General features: G+C 50.0%; 1 protein-coding gene across 1 annotated transcript in view; it reads left to right on the forward strand.

Annotated features, from left to right (window-relative positions):
* The first annotated feature begins 555 nt into the window (after window positions 1-555).
* LTF (lactotransferrin) overlaps window positions 556-17453 on the forward strand; it is a 31294-nt gene continuing 14396 nt past the window's right edge. The window contains exons 1-9 of the mRNA XM_025458273.3: window positions 556-730; window positions 8257-8420; window positions 10688-10796; window positions 11107-11289; window positions 11596-11743; window positions 12708-12763; window positions 14445-14623; window positions 15096-15270; window positions 16167-16321. Of these exons, the coding sequence (XP_025314058.1) occupies window positions 688-730; window positions 8257-8420; window positions 10688-10796; window positions 11107-11289; window positions 11596-11743; window positions 12708-12763; window positions 14445-14623; window positions 15096-15270; window positions 16167-16321 (1212 nt within the window). The 5' untranslated portion in view covers window positions 556-687. The remainder of the gene's footprint in view (window positions 731-8256; window positions 8421-10687; window positions 10797-11106; window positions 11290-11595; window positions 11744-12707; window positions 12764-14444; window positions 14624-15095; window positions 15271-16166; window positions 16322-17453) is intronic.

The following is a 17453-nucleotide window of genomic DNA, read 5'->3' on the forward strand; positions in this document are numbered from 1 at the left end:
GCTCTGTCTTCTGGGAGCTGTGTTGTGGTCCCAGTGGGGCCAGGAGAGACCCCATGGTCAGCCTAGGGCAGACTCTGGGCAGCTGTCACCTCTGCTAGCTGTCCCAGGTTGCTGACCCCGGGTGGCAGGGGCAGCAGGGTCCTCTGTAGAACTCTGGGCTGGCTGCTGGCCAAGGTGGAGGTGGCTCTACTGCCCTACTCCTCCCAGGCTTTAGATCCATCTGCTGAAAGGAAGGTGAGTCTCCCAGTTCAGATGATCATAAATGTTCACCCTAAGATCCTTGCTCTGGGTTCAACCCTCTGGAAAGCACCAAGACCAGAGGAAGGACAAGACGCAGGGGCCTGCTAGGGACTTGCAGGCTTGTGAAGAGAAAGACCATCTGGGTCACCCTGCAGCAGCAGCGCAGACTCAGGAGGTGGCCTGTGGGCAGGGTTTCCTCTCTCTGGGTGCTAAGGCTGCTCAGGCACTGGCCCTTCTCCCCTCCCACCTCTGTTCCCCCTCCCGTTGCCCCTCCCCCCTCTCTTGGCCTCAAGGAGCTAGTGGAGGGGGAGCGAGGACACTGGGCAGGGGAGCTTATTGGGCCACAGGGTGGGGCAGACCCCGTGAGGTCACCAAGCCCAGGATAAAGAGGCGCAGAGCTGGTGCAAGGTGGCAGAGACTTCTCTGGAGTCGCCTCAGGAGCCCAGAATGAAGCTAGTTTTTCCTGCCCTGCTCTTCCTCGGGGCCCTTGGTGAGTGCAGGTACCTGGGGGCGGCCGCCAGGTGGGCTCCCTGGTCCCGGGAGCCCGCTGGGGGGGCGCCTGTCTCCCGTGCCTCGCCGGGTGGGCATCCCCCTGTCCCTGCGCCCCGGCGGGGTGGGCGCCTGCATCCCGGGGCACCCTCCGCCCGTGCCCCGCCTTGGCACCCTCCCTGTCCCCGCGCCCCTCAGGGTGAGCGCCTGCGTCTCGGTGCACCCTCCCCCCGTGCCCCGCCTTGGCACCCCCTGTCCCCGCGCCCCTCGGGGTGGGCGCCTGCGTCCCGGTGCACCCTGCCCCCCGCTCCGCCCGCCTTGGCACCCCCTGTCCCCGCGCCCCTCGGGGTGGGCGCCTGCATCCCGGGGCACACTACCCCCTTGCCCCGCCTTGGCAACCCCCTGTCCTCGCCCTCCTCAGGGTGGGCGCCTGCGTCCCGGTGCACCCTCCCCCCCTTGCCCCGCCTTGGCACCCCCGTATCCCCGCGCCCCTCGGGGTGGGCGCCTGCGTCCCGGTGCACCCTCCCCCCGTGCCCCGCCCTGACACTACCCCTGTCCCCGCGCCCCTCGGGGTGGGCGCCTGCGTCCCGGTGCACCCTCCCCCCGTGCCCCGCCCTGACACTACCCCAGTCCCCGCGCCCCTCGGGGTGGGCGCCTGCGTCCCGGTGCACCCTCCCCCCGTGCCCCGCCCTGGCACTACCCCTGTCCCTGCGCCCCTCGGGGTGGGCGCCTGCGTCCCGGTGCACCCTCCCCCCCGCCCCGCTCGCCTTGGCACCCCCTGTCCCCGCGCCCCTCGGGGTGGGCGCCTGCATCCCGGTGCACCCTCCCCCCGTGCCCCGCCCTGGCACTACCCCTGTCCCCGCGCCCCTCGGGGTGGGCGCCTGCGTCCCGGTGCACTTCCCCCCCCACCCCCCCGCCCGCCCGCCTTGGCACCCCCTGTCCCCGCGCCCCTCGGGGTGGGCGCCTGCGTCCCGGTGCACCCTCCCCCCGTGCCCCGCCCTGGCACTACCCCTGTCCCCGCGCCCCACGGGGTGGGCTCCCAGCGCCTGCAGCCCACCGCCCAGCCCGGAGGCGGCCCACCTGCCTGTGGAGGAGCCAGAGCCCAGCTCCTCTGAGCCGGTGGGGAGTCCCTAGAGCTGTGCAAAGCGACCACTGTGTCCCATCCGGACCTTTGGGACACAAAGTACTGTTATAGCTTTTCACATGGGAAGAAAATGAGACCCAGGGCGAGAATGACCTGCCCAAGACACACAGGCACCTGGAGTTCAGAAGCCAGCTCCTGCTAAGACTGTGTGACTGGGGCTTGACAGAGCCCTAGTTTCTTCAGTTAAAAAAAAAAAAAAAAAAAAAAAAGTCCATCTTCCCACAGAGTTGTGAGGAGGAGGCTGGCTGCCACCTGCTCAATGGCAGGCAAAGTCATGCACACGCTTCCCCTGCAGAAGGGAAGGGGTGGTGGCACAGGCCCTCCTGAAGCCACCCTCTGTCAGAGCGTGTAAGAGGGAAATGATTGATTTCTGGTTTTGAATGTGCCTGGACTGGGATTATGTGAAATAATTTCTGGGGTGTGCAGAGGGCACTCGCTAGTCATGCACATCAGCGGTGTAGATGTGTGAGGGCAGGGTTCCCGGGTGGCGGGGGCTGTGATGCGCATCAGTGCCTAGGCAGCATGTGGGGTGTCAGAGGTAAAGGACAGGTATCCCCTCCCTCCCCAGGCCCCTGCCAGCCCCGGTCAGCCTCCTCCTGGTTTAGGGCATGTACACCCAGCTGAGAGCTTCCTGGGTGGCAAAGGGCCATAGAGAGCATAGGGAGCTCATGCCCCCAAACCTAGGGAACATGAAGCCATCGCTGTCTCCACCTTCTGGTCCCCTTCTCCAAATACCTTCCTCTGGGTACTGTCATACCTGTCTTCTCTGAGGCAGGGTTAGGTCTGCCAGGACCAACTGCTCAGGGCCAGCTTTCCTTCTGCTCCTTTACCTGTGGCATCAGGCTGCAGCACAGCACAGGGTTGGGGCCACCTGGGAGAGATGGGAAGCAGGAAACTGCTTTCTTGAAGGTGATCATGGGTCATGGGCACAGAATCCTGGCTTAGAGTTACACATCTGGGTCTCATTTTCATTCAAATCTTTGGTTGCCTTGGGCCACCCCCTCTCCACTCCCCGAGTCTGCAGTTTAAATCCTACAGTCAATAGGATGATGGCTAGCATCCTAAAGTGTCATCGAAACCCTTTCCTACCCTGAGGAAGGAGTGACAGCAGCCCTAGATTCCTGCCCTGCTCCCGTGGGCGTCCTGGTAGAGGACACTGGGTGGGGTGAAAGAGTATCTTCCATCCCAGCCCCTGCCTTTGAAGTCAGGGCACTGCTTGCCTGCACCGAAGCAATCAGGGGATGCATTCTTTCAAGAAGTTTCCATCCAGGCTCAGGGGAGTAGCACTAGTAGTAGTGGCTGACACAGTTCGGCTGTGGGGTTGGGGATACGGGAGGGCCAGCCCCAGACCTGCTTTGGGGAGCACATAGTCTTGAGGGGGACCTGTGGCTTTGGAGGTGACTGGTGAGAGCTGTGGTAGGGGGGATGAGTAGGTGGTGCATTCTGACCCAGCCCCTGGTGTTTGAGGGGCTGGGACTATGAATCTTGGAGAACTCCTTGATGGTCCTTTCCTCTCCTGGTCCAGGCCTTCCCAGAAGCTAGCTCTGCCCCCAAGTTCCCCATTCCTGCCGCCATGCATATCTTTTCTCACCTCAAAGCATGGTCTTCTCTTTTGCTCCCCCTCTTCACCCCTGGTCCAATCCATCACCAAGCCGATTTCTGACACCCCCTCCCTATTCCTGCCCCTTGTCCATTCCCAGTGCTTCTCTGCTTGGTGCTTTAAGGTCCACCCTTCCCCCCATTCTAGGTAGAGCTCTTTGCTCTCTTTCACAAGAGTGCTCTACTCCCTCTGGAATGAGACCTCCTTGGACCAGCACTGAGGGCTTTCCATGATCTGACCCCAAACCCTTTACTCACCCCATCTCCACTGCAGCCCGTCTCTAAGCTAGCTGACCTAAATAGGCAGGTGAGAGCAAGGGGCTATGTGCCTGACTCTGTAGGTTCAAATCCTAGACCCAATGCTTATTAGCCGGGGGGACCTTGGGCAAACCACATAACTAGCTAAAGCCACTATTTTCTCACCTGGAAAGGAGGATCTTAACGGAACTCACAATACAGAGAGTAGGGAGGATCAATGGGCAGAGAGGATGTGAGGTGCTGAGCAAAGCACCTGGCATAAACCGTGCTTGCAATATTAACACTGGGGTCCATTGTTCTCACCCTCCTGGGCTGCCACTCCCTTATTTACTGGCTGAGGTCATGAGGATCTCCCTTTTGGTTTGGTGTTTGTTTCTTCTAGAGCATTCATCCTCCTTAGCTTGCTCATTTTTGACTTTCTCTCTCTCCAGATGGGAGGTAAGGTCTAGTCCTGTCTGCTTACATGTTCCTCTGTATGACACACAGTACTGTGTATGCAGAGAGCATCCAGGAAATGCTACTGGGTCAGAAGTGGCTAAATATGACTGGGTTAATTTTTATGGCAGGACCATTCCATGAGAGCCTCGGGCTAGATGACCTCCCATGGGATTTCCTGGGAGGATGGCTGGTGGAGAAGGATTGTGGCAGCATGTCCTTGAGCCCATGCTGACTTGGCCTAGGGGCCACTGGTCTCCTCCTCACACTCTCCCTGGGAGCCTCAATACCGTGGGTCTGACTATGCAGGGGATGGTTCATGAATAGCAAGTGGCAGAGAGCTGAGGGTTCCACCCTAAAGCACATCCAAATGGAAAGGGGGCTTTAGGAAACAAGTGGTTTTTTGTTTTGTTTTGTAATAGCTTTATTGAGGCATATTTTGCCTATGCCGAAATTCACTTATTTTAAGTGTTCAATTCAGTGATTTTTAGTAATTTTACCAAGTGGCACAACCATCACTGTAAATCAATTTTAGTACATTTCCATCCCCCTAATAAGATTCTTCATATCCATTTATAGTTACTTCTCATTCCTACCCCTGCATCAGGCAATCTACTTTCTGTTTTATGAATTTGCCTTTTAGGACATTTCATGCAAGTGGAATTATATACTTATGGAGTGTCTTGTGTCTGGTTTCTTTCATTTAGCATAAATGAGGTTTTCTCATATCATGGTGCATATCACCAGTTCTTTCCTTTTTACTTCCAAATAATATTCTATTGTGTGGATGTACCACATTTTCTCTGGCCATTCACCAGGGGCTGGACTTTTAAGGTTGTTTCCAGGTTTTGGCTTTTCTGAATAATGCTGCTATGAATTTTCATGTAGGAGTCTTTACGTGGATATATCTTTTTGTTTCTTTTGGGTATATATCTAGAAGTGGAATTGCTGAGTCGTGTGGTCCCTCTATGTTTAACATTTTGAAACGCCAACCTATTTCCCAAAATGGCTCCACCATTTTATAATGTATAAGGGATCCCATTTCTTCACATCCTCACCTATATGTTATCCTCTGTTTTAGTTATTATAACTAATTCCAGTAGGTGTGAAATGAATACTCATTGTGCTTTTAATTTGCACTTCCCTAATGATTAATGATGTTGAACATCTTTTCATGTGCTTATTAACTATTCATGTATCTTCTTTGGTGAAATGTCTGTTCATATCTTCTGCCTGTTTTCTGATTGGGTTGTTTGTCTTTGAGTTGTCAAGGTTTTTTTTTTTTTAAGATTTTATTTATTTATTCATGAAAGACACAGACAGAGGCAGAGACATAGGCAGAGGGAGAAGCAAGCTCCCTGCGCAGAGCCTGATGCAGAACTCGATCCCAGTACCCCAGGATCACGACCTGAGCTAAAGGCTCAATCACTGAGGCACCACGGAGCCACTGAAGCCACTGAGCCATTTATTTTCTCCCAGTCTGTTGTTTGTGTTTGTATTTTCTTAACTGTCTATTAAAATATAAAGGTTTTGAATTTTGATAGGCCCAATTTATCAATGGTTTTTTATTTCATTTATGGACTGTGCTTTGGTGTCATAGCTAATTAAACTCTGCCTAACCCAAGGTTGCGTAGCTTTCCTTTGTATTTCTTTCATAAATGTAATTGTTTTATCTCTTACACTAAATTCTATGATCTACTTCAAGGTGATTTCTGTGCGTGGTGTGAGGTAGGACTCTAAGTTAATCTTTTTGTATGTGGATATCTGTGGTGCTAGCACCATTTGTTAATAGACTATCCTTTTGCCAATGAATTACCTTAATGTCATTATTAACAATCAGTTGAATGTAAATAGAAAGATTTACTTCTGGACTCAATTTTGTTTCACTGATTTATATATCTATCCTTATGCATCACCTTGTTTTGATAACTGTAGCTTTATAGCATATTTTGAAATTAGGAAGTAAAATTGTTCCAGATTTGTTCTTTTTAAAAATGGTTTTGAGGGCAGCCTGGGTGGCTCAGTGGTTTAGCGCCACCTTCAGCCCAGAGTGTGATCCTAGAGACCCAGGATCGAGTCCCACGTCGGGTTCCCTGCATGGAGTCTGCTTCTCCCTCTGCCTCTCTCTCTCTGTGTCTTGAATAAATAAATAAAATCTTTTTAAAAAATGGTTTTGACTATTGAATATAAATAATATAAAAATAGATTATAAGTATAAATTATATAAAATTATTTTGGCTATTTTATATCATGTATTTATTTTTCCTATATAAATTTTAAAATCTACTTGTCAATTCCTACCAAAACCAAAACAAAACCTTGGCCTCCTGGAATTTTGATAGAGTTTGTGTTGATTCTCTATGTTAATTTAGGGAGAATGACCATCTTAACAATACTGAGTTTTATAAAGCATGAACATAAATGTTTCTCCATTTATTTAGATCTTCAATTTCCCTCAGCAAAGCTTTATAATTTTTAGTGTACAAATCTTGCATTTGTTTTGTTAAATATTTCCCTAAGTATTTAATTATTTTTGATGTTACTGTGAATAGAATTATATTCTTAATTTCATTTTTGGATCATCCAATGCTTATATGCAAAAATATAATTGCTCTTTGCATATTGATCTTGCATCCTGTGCTCTTGTTATACTTGTTTATACTTGTTATACTTGTTCTAATACCATTTTGTGCATTTCTTAGGTTTTTCTACATAGAGGATCATGTAATCTGTAAATAAAGACAGTTTCCCTCCTTCCTTTCCAATATGGGCACCTTCTCTTGCTTTTTCTTGCCTTATTACTGTGGCTAGGATTGCCAATATCATGTTGAATAGAAAAACTCAGAGTGGATACCTGATTTTAGGGGGAAAGTGTTCAGTCTTTCACCATTTTAATATACTGTTCACTATCAGTTTTTCATAGATGCCATTTATCAGGCAACCACATTTTGTTTTTTTTAAGATTTTATTTATTTATTTATTTATTTATTTATTTATTTATTTATTTATTTATTTATGACAGAGAAGCAGAGATATAGGCAGAGGGAGAAGCAGGCTCCCTCCAGGGATCCTGATGCAGGGCTTGATCCCAAGACCCTGGGATCATGACCCGAGCCAAAGGCAGACACCCAACCATTGAGCCACCCAGATGCCCCAACCATGTGTTTTTTTTTTTTAAACATAAGCACTTGCATTATTTTTTAAAAAGATTTTATTTATTTATTAATGAGAGATACAGAGAGAGAGAGAGAGAGTGGCAGAGACACAGGCAGAGGGAGAAGCAGGTTCCACACAGGGAGCCCAACGTGGGACTGGATCCTGGGTCTCCAGGATCAGGCCCTGGGCTGAAGGTGGCGCTAAACCACTGAGCCACCTGGGCCGCCCAACCACGTGGTTTTTTAAAGAGCTATGAGCAAATCTGGTTCAGCTTCCTGCCTAAATGTATAGATTCTATCAATAAATCAGTCTCGGTAGGAGAACTAGTTTTTTTGATACAGAGGTGAATGGTGCTAACTCTGGCACACTGACCCATTTGGTACCACCACTTACCACTTGCTATTGGCAAGGAGTCAGGTGTGTTTTAGTTGCCTTGGCATCATCCAGGGAGATTCTTGTAGTTTCAACAGACTAGAGAGATCCAGATTCTAGGCTGGATTTTGCCACTGCTGAGAAGCCAATCACTCAGCCTTCTCAAGAGCCAGTTTCCACATTAATAAAACAGGAACAATAATCCCTTTCCTGCCTACATCTCGGCTTCAAGTGGGTCAAAGCAGGTGGAAGAACTTCATGAACTGATGCGAAAGGTCATCATCATTTTTTAGAGGTAGGAAGTGTGTTAGTTACAGGAAAGAAAATAGTCCCAAGGCTCTGACCATTTCCTTTAATGAGAATTATAGCCTCCTGGCCAGCAAAGAATGCTCATTAGACCATCAAGACAAGTCCACTTGAAGAGGGTGGCTTGAGTGAGGCACTGAATGGAGAGCAAAAGGGAGGATCAGAGAGATGGAGGAGTCTGGAAAACCCTGTCAGAGGGTGAGACGGTATCTTCCATGGGCAGTTCTTGAGCCCTTACTCTGGTTTCTTTCTCCCAGGACTGTGTCTGGCCGCCCCTAGGAAAAATGTTCGATGGTGCACCACATCAAAAGCAGAGGCAAAAAAATGCTCCAAATTCCAAGTGAATATGAAAAAAGTAGGTGGCCCCATTGTCTCCTGTACAAGGAAAGCCTCCCGCCAAGAATGTATCCAGGCTATCAAGGTAAGTCAGTGCCATGTGTTGAGTGGGTCCCAACTGAATGGAGGGAATGAAATGGAGTAAAATAGAAAATGTGTTTTCCCCTACTTCCTCTGCTTTTCTTCCTGGGTACCTGTAAGTTGGGAGAGCTCCTTCCTCACAGGACACAAGGCTATTTTGAAAGCAGATATTAATGTTCTAAAGCAGAGTGACCATGTGTGGGGAATCTGGGGCTGCAACACACACTGTTAATAACAGCTGTTGCAAACTCAAAATTAGTCATATTGGATGAACCTGTAACACTGGCAAATGTCAGGGTTCCTCTGAAAGGTAAAACCTCTGGAAGATCATTATCCCCAAACCCTGAGCAAAGTAAGCTCAGCTGGTCCATAGTTACAACATCACATTGCTGGAGAAGGGCCAGCCAGGGCACTGGGCATTGGAAAGATGTTTGTACAAGACATTTCCAGATGGAGAGAAAAGGGAATCATGACTTTTGGATGATTTCAGATTCCTTTTGCTTTTTGAGATATTAGATATACTGAAATAATTTTTACTCATTTGCTCAACATATATGTTCTGTGTGCCTGCCATGTGCTATGGTTGTGCATACTTGACTCTAGCACAGAGTCGGTAATTTGTGTAAAAGTTTCTAATAATATCTAGAGTTATCGAAACAGTACTTAGGCAAAAAATCTAGTCTGAACGATGTTTTAGGCTATTATTTTACAATGGCCTGCTGAAAACAGCACCATCATACCCTGCTGGTTTAAAATGCAGATTCTAAGACCCTATTCTAACCCATTCAGCCCAGTATCTGTGATGAGGTTGCAAAATCTGCCTCTTTAATAAAAACCCCCATTCAGTTCTACAGACCACACATCAAAACAAAGTTGAGACAGATGACATGGTTGAAAATAAAACATGTATTCTTGAAGAACCAAGGGACAGGTTAATTTGTAGAACTTTGGAGGAACAAAAGCTCTTGTAGCTTTTAAGCAATGAACTAAATCATGAAGCAAATGGATTAAAAACTCTGAATAATTTGATAGCCATTAAAAACACTTAATCAAAAAATTTAGAAAGCACTAGAATTAATATGCACCAGCTCTGACAAATGATTACTATTTACGGTATACTCTGTAAAGAACTAATTCAACTTGCCAAGAAATATAGGGTCATATATGAAAAATGATATGAACAGAGTAATAGAGGGAAATCATAATCACTAAAAATACGAAATGTTTCCCTTAGCGGCCAGAGGAATACAAACCAAAGCAATTTGTTAGCATTTGTATTTTCTAGAGTAATAGCAACAGAATGAAAGCCTGTCCTGCTGGTGATTTCATTGTGAAACTGATCTTCGTGGTCCATGGCATTCCAAATTGGCATTACGGATCTTCATATGGATCCATGGATCATATGGATCTAACAACAACAGCCAGGGCCATGAAGATAAACATGCTCACTGGATGATTCCACCCTCAGATGCCTATCCCAAGGCAAGAGGTCACCAGAAGGAAAAAAAATCTATGAGGACCAAGCGATCCATGAAAGCACAGGTTTCACAGCAAAAAGAAAGTGCTGGACATTTGAGGGATTATTTGATAAACTATGGAAAAACCACATCAGCATAAAATATTATGAAGTCAATCAAATCAATAAAGACTCTGCAGAAGTAAGAAAATGTTATGTGGTTTGAGATGAGTAAAGCGGTCCACAAGGTATTATCTGTACCAGATTGCAAATATAAGAAATATGTAAGTATATGAGAGGTAATGCGCCAAAGAGGATGAACGTGGTTTATTATGATAATTTTAAGATAGCGTAATAGTTCTATTTTCTATTCTTTAAAAAAGAATTTAAAGGAAATACTGCCTGTGTCTCTGCCTCTCTCTCTCTCTGAATAAATAAATAAATCTTAAAAAAATAAAAAATAAAAGAAATAAAACAAATAAATACAGAGCAAAAATGGAAGGAAGTATTTAGAATAAACAGCTTTGTATATAAATGGCTGAAGGGCAGGATCAGTGAAGTGATACAGGCAGCGGGGCTCATGCAAAAGAGCCAACATGCCAACCCCAGGAGTTAAAGCAATTGGGCTGATGCCAGTGCCCCCAAAAGAGGGACCCTTGGCTGCTTCCACCTGCCACAGGACATGAGTGAATGCGACCGAAAGGCAACCCTTTTGAAGATCCTTCCAGCCATGGAGACTTGTGACATCCTGAAATCCAATTGCCTGGGTTCGGGCAGGCTCTCTCCTGAAGTGGGTCCTGTGTCTTTGCTTTCAGGCAAACAAGGCAGATGCTGTGACCCTGGATGGTGGTTTGGTGTTTGAGGCAGGCCTGGAGCCCAACAAACTGCGACCTATAGCGGCTGAGGTGTATGGTACCCAAACAAGTGAGTTTTTCCTGGAGACCCAGCCGCTGTGGTGGCCCTGGCCTTGGCCCTGGGCTCTGTGCAGTCAGAGGGGTTGTAGAGGTGGGGTCTCAGATAGCATCCCACTTGCAAGGAACGGAGTCTCAGGTCTCTCTGGGCCAGATGCTGACCTGTTGCAGGGAGGACTTGCGTGGGTTCCCTGGGGAAACAGAGCAGGCCACGGGAAAAGGCAGCATATGGCTCCCCTTTGCACTAGGGCAAGGTCACAGTGGGCTGTTTCTCTCCCTCTGGTTCTGGCTAAGAGCTTTCAATTCTCTCTGTCCCTTTGCAGAGCAACAAATCCACTATTATGCTGTGGCCATAGCAAAGAAAGGCACCAACTTCCAGCTAAACCAACTACAGGGCGTGAGGTCCTGCCACACAGGCCTTGGCAGGTCTGCGGGATGGAACATCCCTATAGGTACCCTTCGTCCATTCTTAAACTGGACAGGGCCACCTGAGCCCCTTGAGGAAGGTAAGATGGCCGGGGGACAGTGGGCAATCTCTGGCAGGGGTCTCCAGGCCAACTGCACACACAGGCCACTTTGTAAAGCATGTGTGACGACCCACACACAATGGGCCCACTGCTCCAGTGGCCCTTGGGAGGTGGCAGCTGAGCCTGTTGTCAGCCAAGTGCATCTCTGAGCTCCTAGCCTCACGAAGAGGCTATCCAGCAGGGGTGGAGGAAGTGGTTCTCTGCCCACAGGAGTGACACGGGAGGTGTGACGAGCTATGGCTGGGCTAGCTCACACTATGTGGTCTATTTCTCTGTGTTCAATAGCTGTAGCCAAATTCTTCTCTGCCAGCTGTGTGCCCTGTGCAGATGGAAAACAGTACCCTAACCTGTGTCGCCTGTGTGCGGGGACAGAGCAAAATAAATGTGCCTGCTCCTCCCAGGAACCATACTTCGGCTACTCTGGTGCCTTCAAGTGAGTGAGAGCGCCCTCTTCTCCCCAGTGGCTGAGCGCCACGTGTCCTCAGCCCAGGAGGCCTTTCCTCTGGCCCCAAATCCTGCCTAGCCGGCAGGGCAGGTCCAGTCCTTCTACTGCGTGTAGACAGAAGTTCTGAGTCCAAAGAGGACATTGACTTTGGCCGGTGCACCTGGCCCTCCAGGCGTCCCCACCTCCGCTGCACCAGATGCCCCCTAGGTGCCCCTCACCTCTATACCGGCCTGGTGAGCCACCACCCCGGCACTGGCCATTCCTTCTCACAACCCTGAGTCTGCTTTGCCCTGTGATGTCCTGGGTGCCCCTGCCGCTTTGCCCTCCCCCTAGCCACAGAGGAACTGAAGGGGTCTTGTCATGAGATGAGCAGTCCCGCGTTCCCGGCAGGACCGCTGGAGTGTCCAGGCTGTGTGGTCGGCCCTGCGTGGGCCTCGCCCCAGCCGGGAGACAGTGAGCTCGGCCCGACTGCCCCCAGCACCCTCTGTCCCCATCCTGAGGCTGATTCTGCTTCTCGTCCCCCATCTGCCTCCTGAGCTCAGGCAGTTTTGCAGAGGGAAGGCCCCCCACCTTGTCTGCCAGCCACCACTCAGTCCTGGGAGAAAGAAGCACATGACCAAGGAAGCTACTAAGACTTTACTCTCTGGTGTAGAGGCTTCAAACCCTTTTACAGAGAAAGACCCATTTTACCCTTTCAGCCCCTAACACAGGAGGTGGGGTGGGGGGGAGGGTCTCTGGCCAGCACCCGAGCCATTCTTCCCTCACAATCTACCAGGAGGTGGCACCTGCTGCCTTCTCAGATGGGGTGCTCCAAAGCCTCAGCACCCTGACCCCTGTGGGTCAGACGCCCACAGGAGAGGAGCCCTAGGGCCCCATTCCCCTGGGAGGCGTGGGGAAGAAGCTGAGAAGGGCCGCTCGGTGCTGACCATTCTGCCGCTTTCTCATTCCACAGGTGTCTGCAAGATGGGGCTGGAGATGTGGCTTTTGTCAGGGACAGCACAGTGTTTGGTAAGGGTCAGGAGGAGAGCCACGGGTACTGCCTTCTTTTATTTTATTCTCCCATAACTCTGAGTATTGAACTAATCAGATTCCTCATTTCTTGGGCACACTGTTGTCAAGGTTCCCTACAGGGCATGCCTCTTTTGTTATTTCCTATTTTAAACAATCATTTTTTCCTTAAATCCCCCATACCCACTGCCTTTCTTTTCCTCATAGACCGCCCTGCCACGTACTTGACACAAGTCTTTCGAGATATATATGGTCTTGTAAAATGCAGAGTGCCATTTGTGCTTTGGGGGTTCCCAAACCACAGAAGTTTCAGTATTAGAAACCATGCTGCTACCCAGATTTTCCACCCAGCATTTCGTTTTAGAGATTTATCTATGTTGTGTGTATGTCTTGCTCAGTGGTTCTAAGAGTTGAGGAATGCACCATGGAAAGTGGCCACCAGATCTGAAGTGCATGCTTACATTTTCTCCTGTTGGTATGATTTTGCTGTGGCCTCTTTAAAAAATGGCATTTGTCAAGGTCAAGAACTTTACCAAGTTCTCTATATTACTAGTTTTCTGAAACTAAAAAATAAAACCTCAAAAACCAAAAAACCACCAACAAACACAAATAGATGCTGAACATACACATGCTTTTTCTGCACCGATTAAGATTAAGATGATCTCACGGTTCTCCTCCTTTACTCCATTAATGGTGGGAATCGCTTTAGCTTTTTGTTTGTTTGTTTGTTTTAGCTTTTTTGAGGCCTGACCATTCTTTTGTTATTGGAATAAACTGATAAACCTTAATCCTGATCTATTAGTTTTTAAAATACTCTGTTAGACTGAGTTTAGCTAATGTATATTTGAGATTGATGCATTCATTTTCCTAAGTACAAAAGTCCTGTAATTCTCTCCTGTACCTCTCTCTCCTGATTTTTTTTAAAATTTTTGTTTATTTATGATAGTCACAGAGAGAGAGAGAGGCAGAGACACAGGCAGAGGGAGAAGCAGGCTCCATGCACCGGGAGCCCGACGTGGGATTCAATCCCGGGTCTCCAGGATCGCGCCCTGGGCCAAAGGCAGGCGCTAATCCGCTGCGCCACCCAGGGATCCCTCTCTCCTGATTTTGAGATCAAGTTTGTACTAATCTCATAAAATGAGTTGGGCAGGTTCCTGTCACTTTATATATTTTGAAGCAACTTACATATGAGATACATTAGCAGTTCCAAATCGGGCTGAACCGGCTCCTAGAAACAGTTTTTCCCCTTCTTTTGATAACACCCAATGTCGGGAAGTGATTCAACTGTATTTCCTGCCTTAAAAATGCTTCTCATTTTTATTATTTCTAGAGGGATGGGCAAGGGCATTTCCATGTGACCTTTTTCTAGGTGGAGTTGTCCTGGAAACAGATGGAGTCTGGTTCTGCCTCCTTGGCTGGCCTGGCAGCGGTCGTAATGATCCCAGAGCAGCCTGTCGGACCCACAGGACCACTAGGCTGGCCCTCAAGGCTTTCTGAGCACTACTTTTCTTTTTTCAATGTTCTGGAGCAATCCACTGTCTTTCTGACCCCCCAGTTTTGTAGAGTGCATATGATATCTCCTCTAGTTCACAATGTGGGGGGAGGGAAATTGCAGTTCATGGTTAATGCCTACATGTAGTGACCTCATCTGCACTCCCCTCCACTTCTACCCTTCCTCCAGAGAACCTGCCAGACAAGGCTGACCAGGACAAGTATGAGCTGCTCTGCTTAAATAACACTCGGAAGCCAGTGGACGCATTCAAGGATTGCCACCTGGCCCGGGTCCCTTCTCATGCTGTTGTGGCCCGAAGTGTGGGTGGCAAGGAGGACTTGATCTGGAGGCTTCTTCAGAAGGCACAGGTATCCACCCCACCCCCCACTCTCCCCACCTGCTTGGATTTGCGACGGGGAGATTCCTTCCTTCCTTAATAGCCTGCTGCCCTAGAAGTCCTTCTGCAGCCTGTCTGCGCAACACTTTACAAATTCCGTGAACTGCTTACCTTGGCTGTGCTCCAGACAGCAGAAACAATAGAAATCTCTCCCGCATTACTGATGAACAGTGTCTCACGGGCTGGAGCAGAAGCAGGGGGAGGATGATGCAGTATTCTCAGGACCCCAGAGTGCTCGGGCCCTGGCAACTTTTGAAGGAATAAGCCACAGCTGAGCTTGTGTCACAGGGATGGCACCAGTCCCTGCACAGGAGGAAGTGAACCAAGCTTCCTGCTCTCAGGATCATCCCCGAGCTTCAGATACTGTTTTTCAACATTGTGTTTCTTCCTTTCCTCTCTATTTACCACTGACACTGTAATTCTATTTTTTTTTCCTCAATTAGGAAAATTTTGGAAAAGACAAGTCATCTGCATTCCAGCTCTTTGGCTCTCCTAGTGGGGAAAAGGATTTGCTGTTCAAAGACTCTGCCATTGGGTTTTTGAGGATTCCCTCAAATATAGATTCTGAGCTGTACCTTGGCTTCAACTACATCAACGCCATCCAGAGCCTGAAGGAAAGTGAGTGAGGCCCTGGGCACGCTGTGGGGGCAGGCTGGTGCTGGTGGTAAGCCAAGGGGGAGGCCTTCCAGGAAGTACTCTGTGCTCCCTTCTCAGGCAGCACGGCTCTGCTCCGGAGTGGTCACTTCTCCATTTGAGGCAGATGCCAGTGTTCTATCAACCAAGCCAGGGCGTTTTAACATGCAGGAGTGTCTCCAAACTAACATGTCAGGCGCCCAGCTAATGCCGTCACATGTCCCTGTGTATGTATGTCAGGCTTTCCAGCCCTGATAGAAAAATCAACCTGTCTCCTGTGAAATAAGATACATGCACATGAACCAAGAGAGCCAGGTCCCTCCAGGGATGAATTCTGGAAGCTGGGTGAACACCAAGTCTGGGCTGGGGCCCTGCACTTGACGGGATACCACATGAGTGGGCCAGCTCAACCAGGCTCCTCCCCTCCTTATGGGAGGCGTGGGATGGAGTGGAGTGGGGAGATGGGGGGAACCAGGACACGGCACTGCAGTTGAAGGTGGTCACTGCCCTAGGAGAGTTCAGGGCAAGGGTCAGTGTCCCCTGGGCCATCTCTTGGGACTGCCACTGTCTTTGTGTCCTGGAGCTTTTATCCCATGGAACCGAGATATTAGGCAAGTCATCCCAATAAGGCTTGAAGGGTGGTGGATTAGAAGCCAGGAAGTGTCCAAAAGAATGGAAATGAGAAGCCAGTGAGGAGAAGGGGCTGGGCCGCTGAGAGTGCAGGGGGAGGGCAGGGCGGCAGGTGCAGGGGCGTTTCCCCGAAGGAGCAGCGCGCGCGGGCTGGAGGGCGGCGGGGGCGCCTGGGTGCTCCTGCCAGGCTCAGGGCCCCACGACGACGGCCGCGTCCCCGTGTCCCCGTGTCCCCGTGTCCCTATGCGCAGAGGATTCGGACTCGGCGGAGCGGCGCGCGCGGGTGGCGTGGTGCGCGGTGGGCGAGGCGGAGCAGCGCAAGTGCGAGCGGTGGGTGCGCGCCAGCGGCGGGAGCGTGAGCTGCACATCGGCGCCCAGCGGGGAGGACTGCATCGCGCTGGTCCTGGTAGGGGCGGCCGCTCCGCCGGCAGGGGCGGGGGGGGGGGGGGCACGGGGTGGGGACCCGCGAGGCTCCGCGCTCGCCCCCACCGCTTCTGGTGCTTCGAGGGGCGCGCGATCATTGCAGGGGACTGGGGGAGCCCAGACAGGTGGCACGTATAGAACACAAAGAGCAGAGACGCACCACGGTTCACGTTTTGCAGCACACGCGTGTGTGCGCCCGCAAGCATCCTGGATCGTACCAGTTCCCTGGGGTTCGAGCCCTGGACCCTTCTCGGTGCGTTGCGGCCATTGGCCCACGCGCATGTATATTCTTTGAAAACACCTAAAAATGATCTTAGGGCATCTTTCCTATGGACATGGCTCGGTTTAGCTGGGATCCTATTCTGCTTTGTCCCCTTACCTCGTTATGACCAATAACCCCATGGTGCTGCGTCCCTGAATGGAAGTGTTCCACTACGTCTCCAGGTATTTTTAGTAGAGTTGTAAAAAATAATTACTGAGCCTGCAAAGAGGGAGTTTGCAGTCTTTTCTTGTTTGTTTGTTTAAGATTTCATTTATTTATTCATGAGAGACACACAGAGAGAGGCAGAGACACTGGCAGAGGGAGAAGCAGGCCCCCTGCATGACCCCGATTGGGGACTCTGCCCTAGGACCCCGGGATCGCGACCTGAGCCAAAGGCAGACTCTCAACCGTTGAGCTACTCAGGTGCTCCGGGAGTTTGCAGTCTAGATGAATCCGTGTTCTGATGTTGGGATGCGGGCTCATCCTTTCCCATCATGAGAGAGATCAGTCATTTCTGCTCCCGTGGTGAACAACTTCTGTGTAGCACAGAATGTAGTGCCAGTGGACTAAGACTAGACCAGGCCTGTGGTTTTCATGCATCTCCTCAGTGAGTGAGGCTGGTCCAGGAGGGCGTCCCAAGAGTGCTTGGAGGACAGAGGGTGAGTGTGACCTGTGCCTGGTTTCTCCAACAGAAGTGACAGCATGAAAGGCGTGTGGGACTGGTAGAGGACCAATAGTGTTTCCTTGGGTGCTCAGTTCAACCCCAGTCTCTTTCTGCTACGCTTGATGTTCTCTGATATAAGGCTGTGCCCTTAGAGAGCTTAAGGACAGGAGGGACAGGTGAGAGCCTCAC

Source organism: Canis lupus, chromosome 20 (assembly GCF_003254725.2).
Source record: "Canis lupus dingo isolate Sandy chromosome 20, ASM325472v2, whole genome shotgun sequence".
In the NCBI taxonomy this organism is placed as follows: domain Eukaryota; kingdom Metazoa; phylum Chordata; class Mammalia; order Carnivora; family Canidae; genus Canis; species Canis lupus.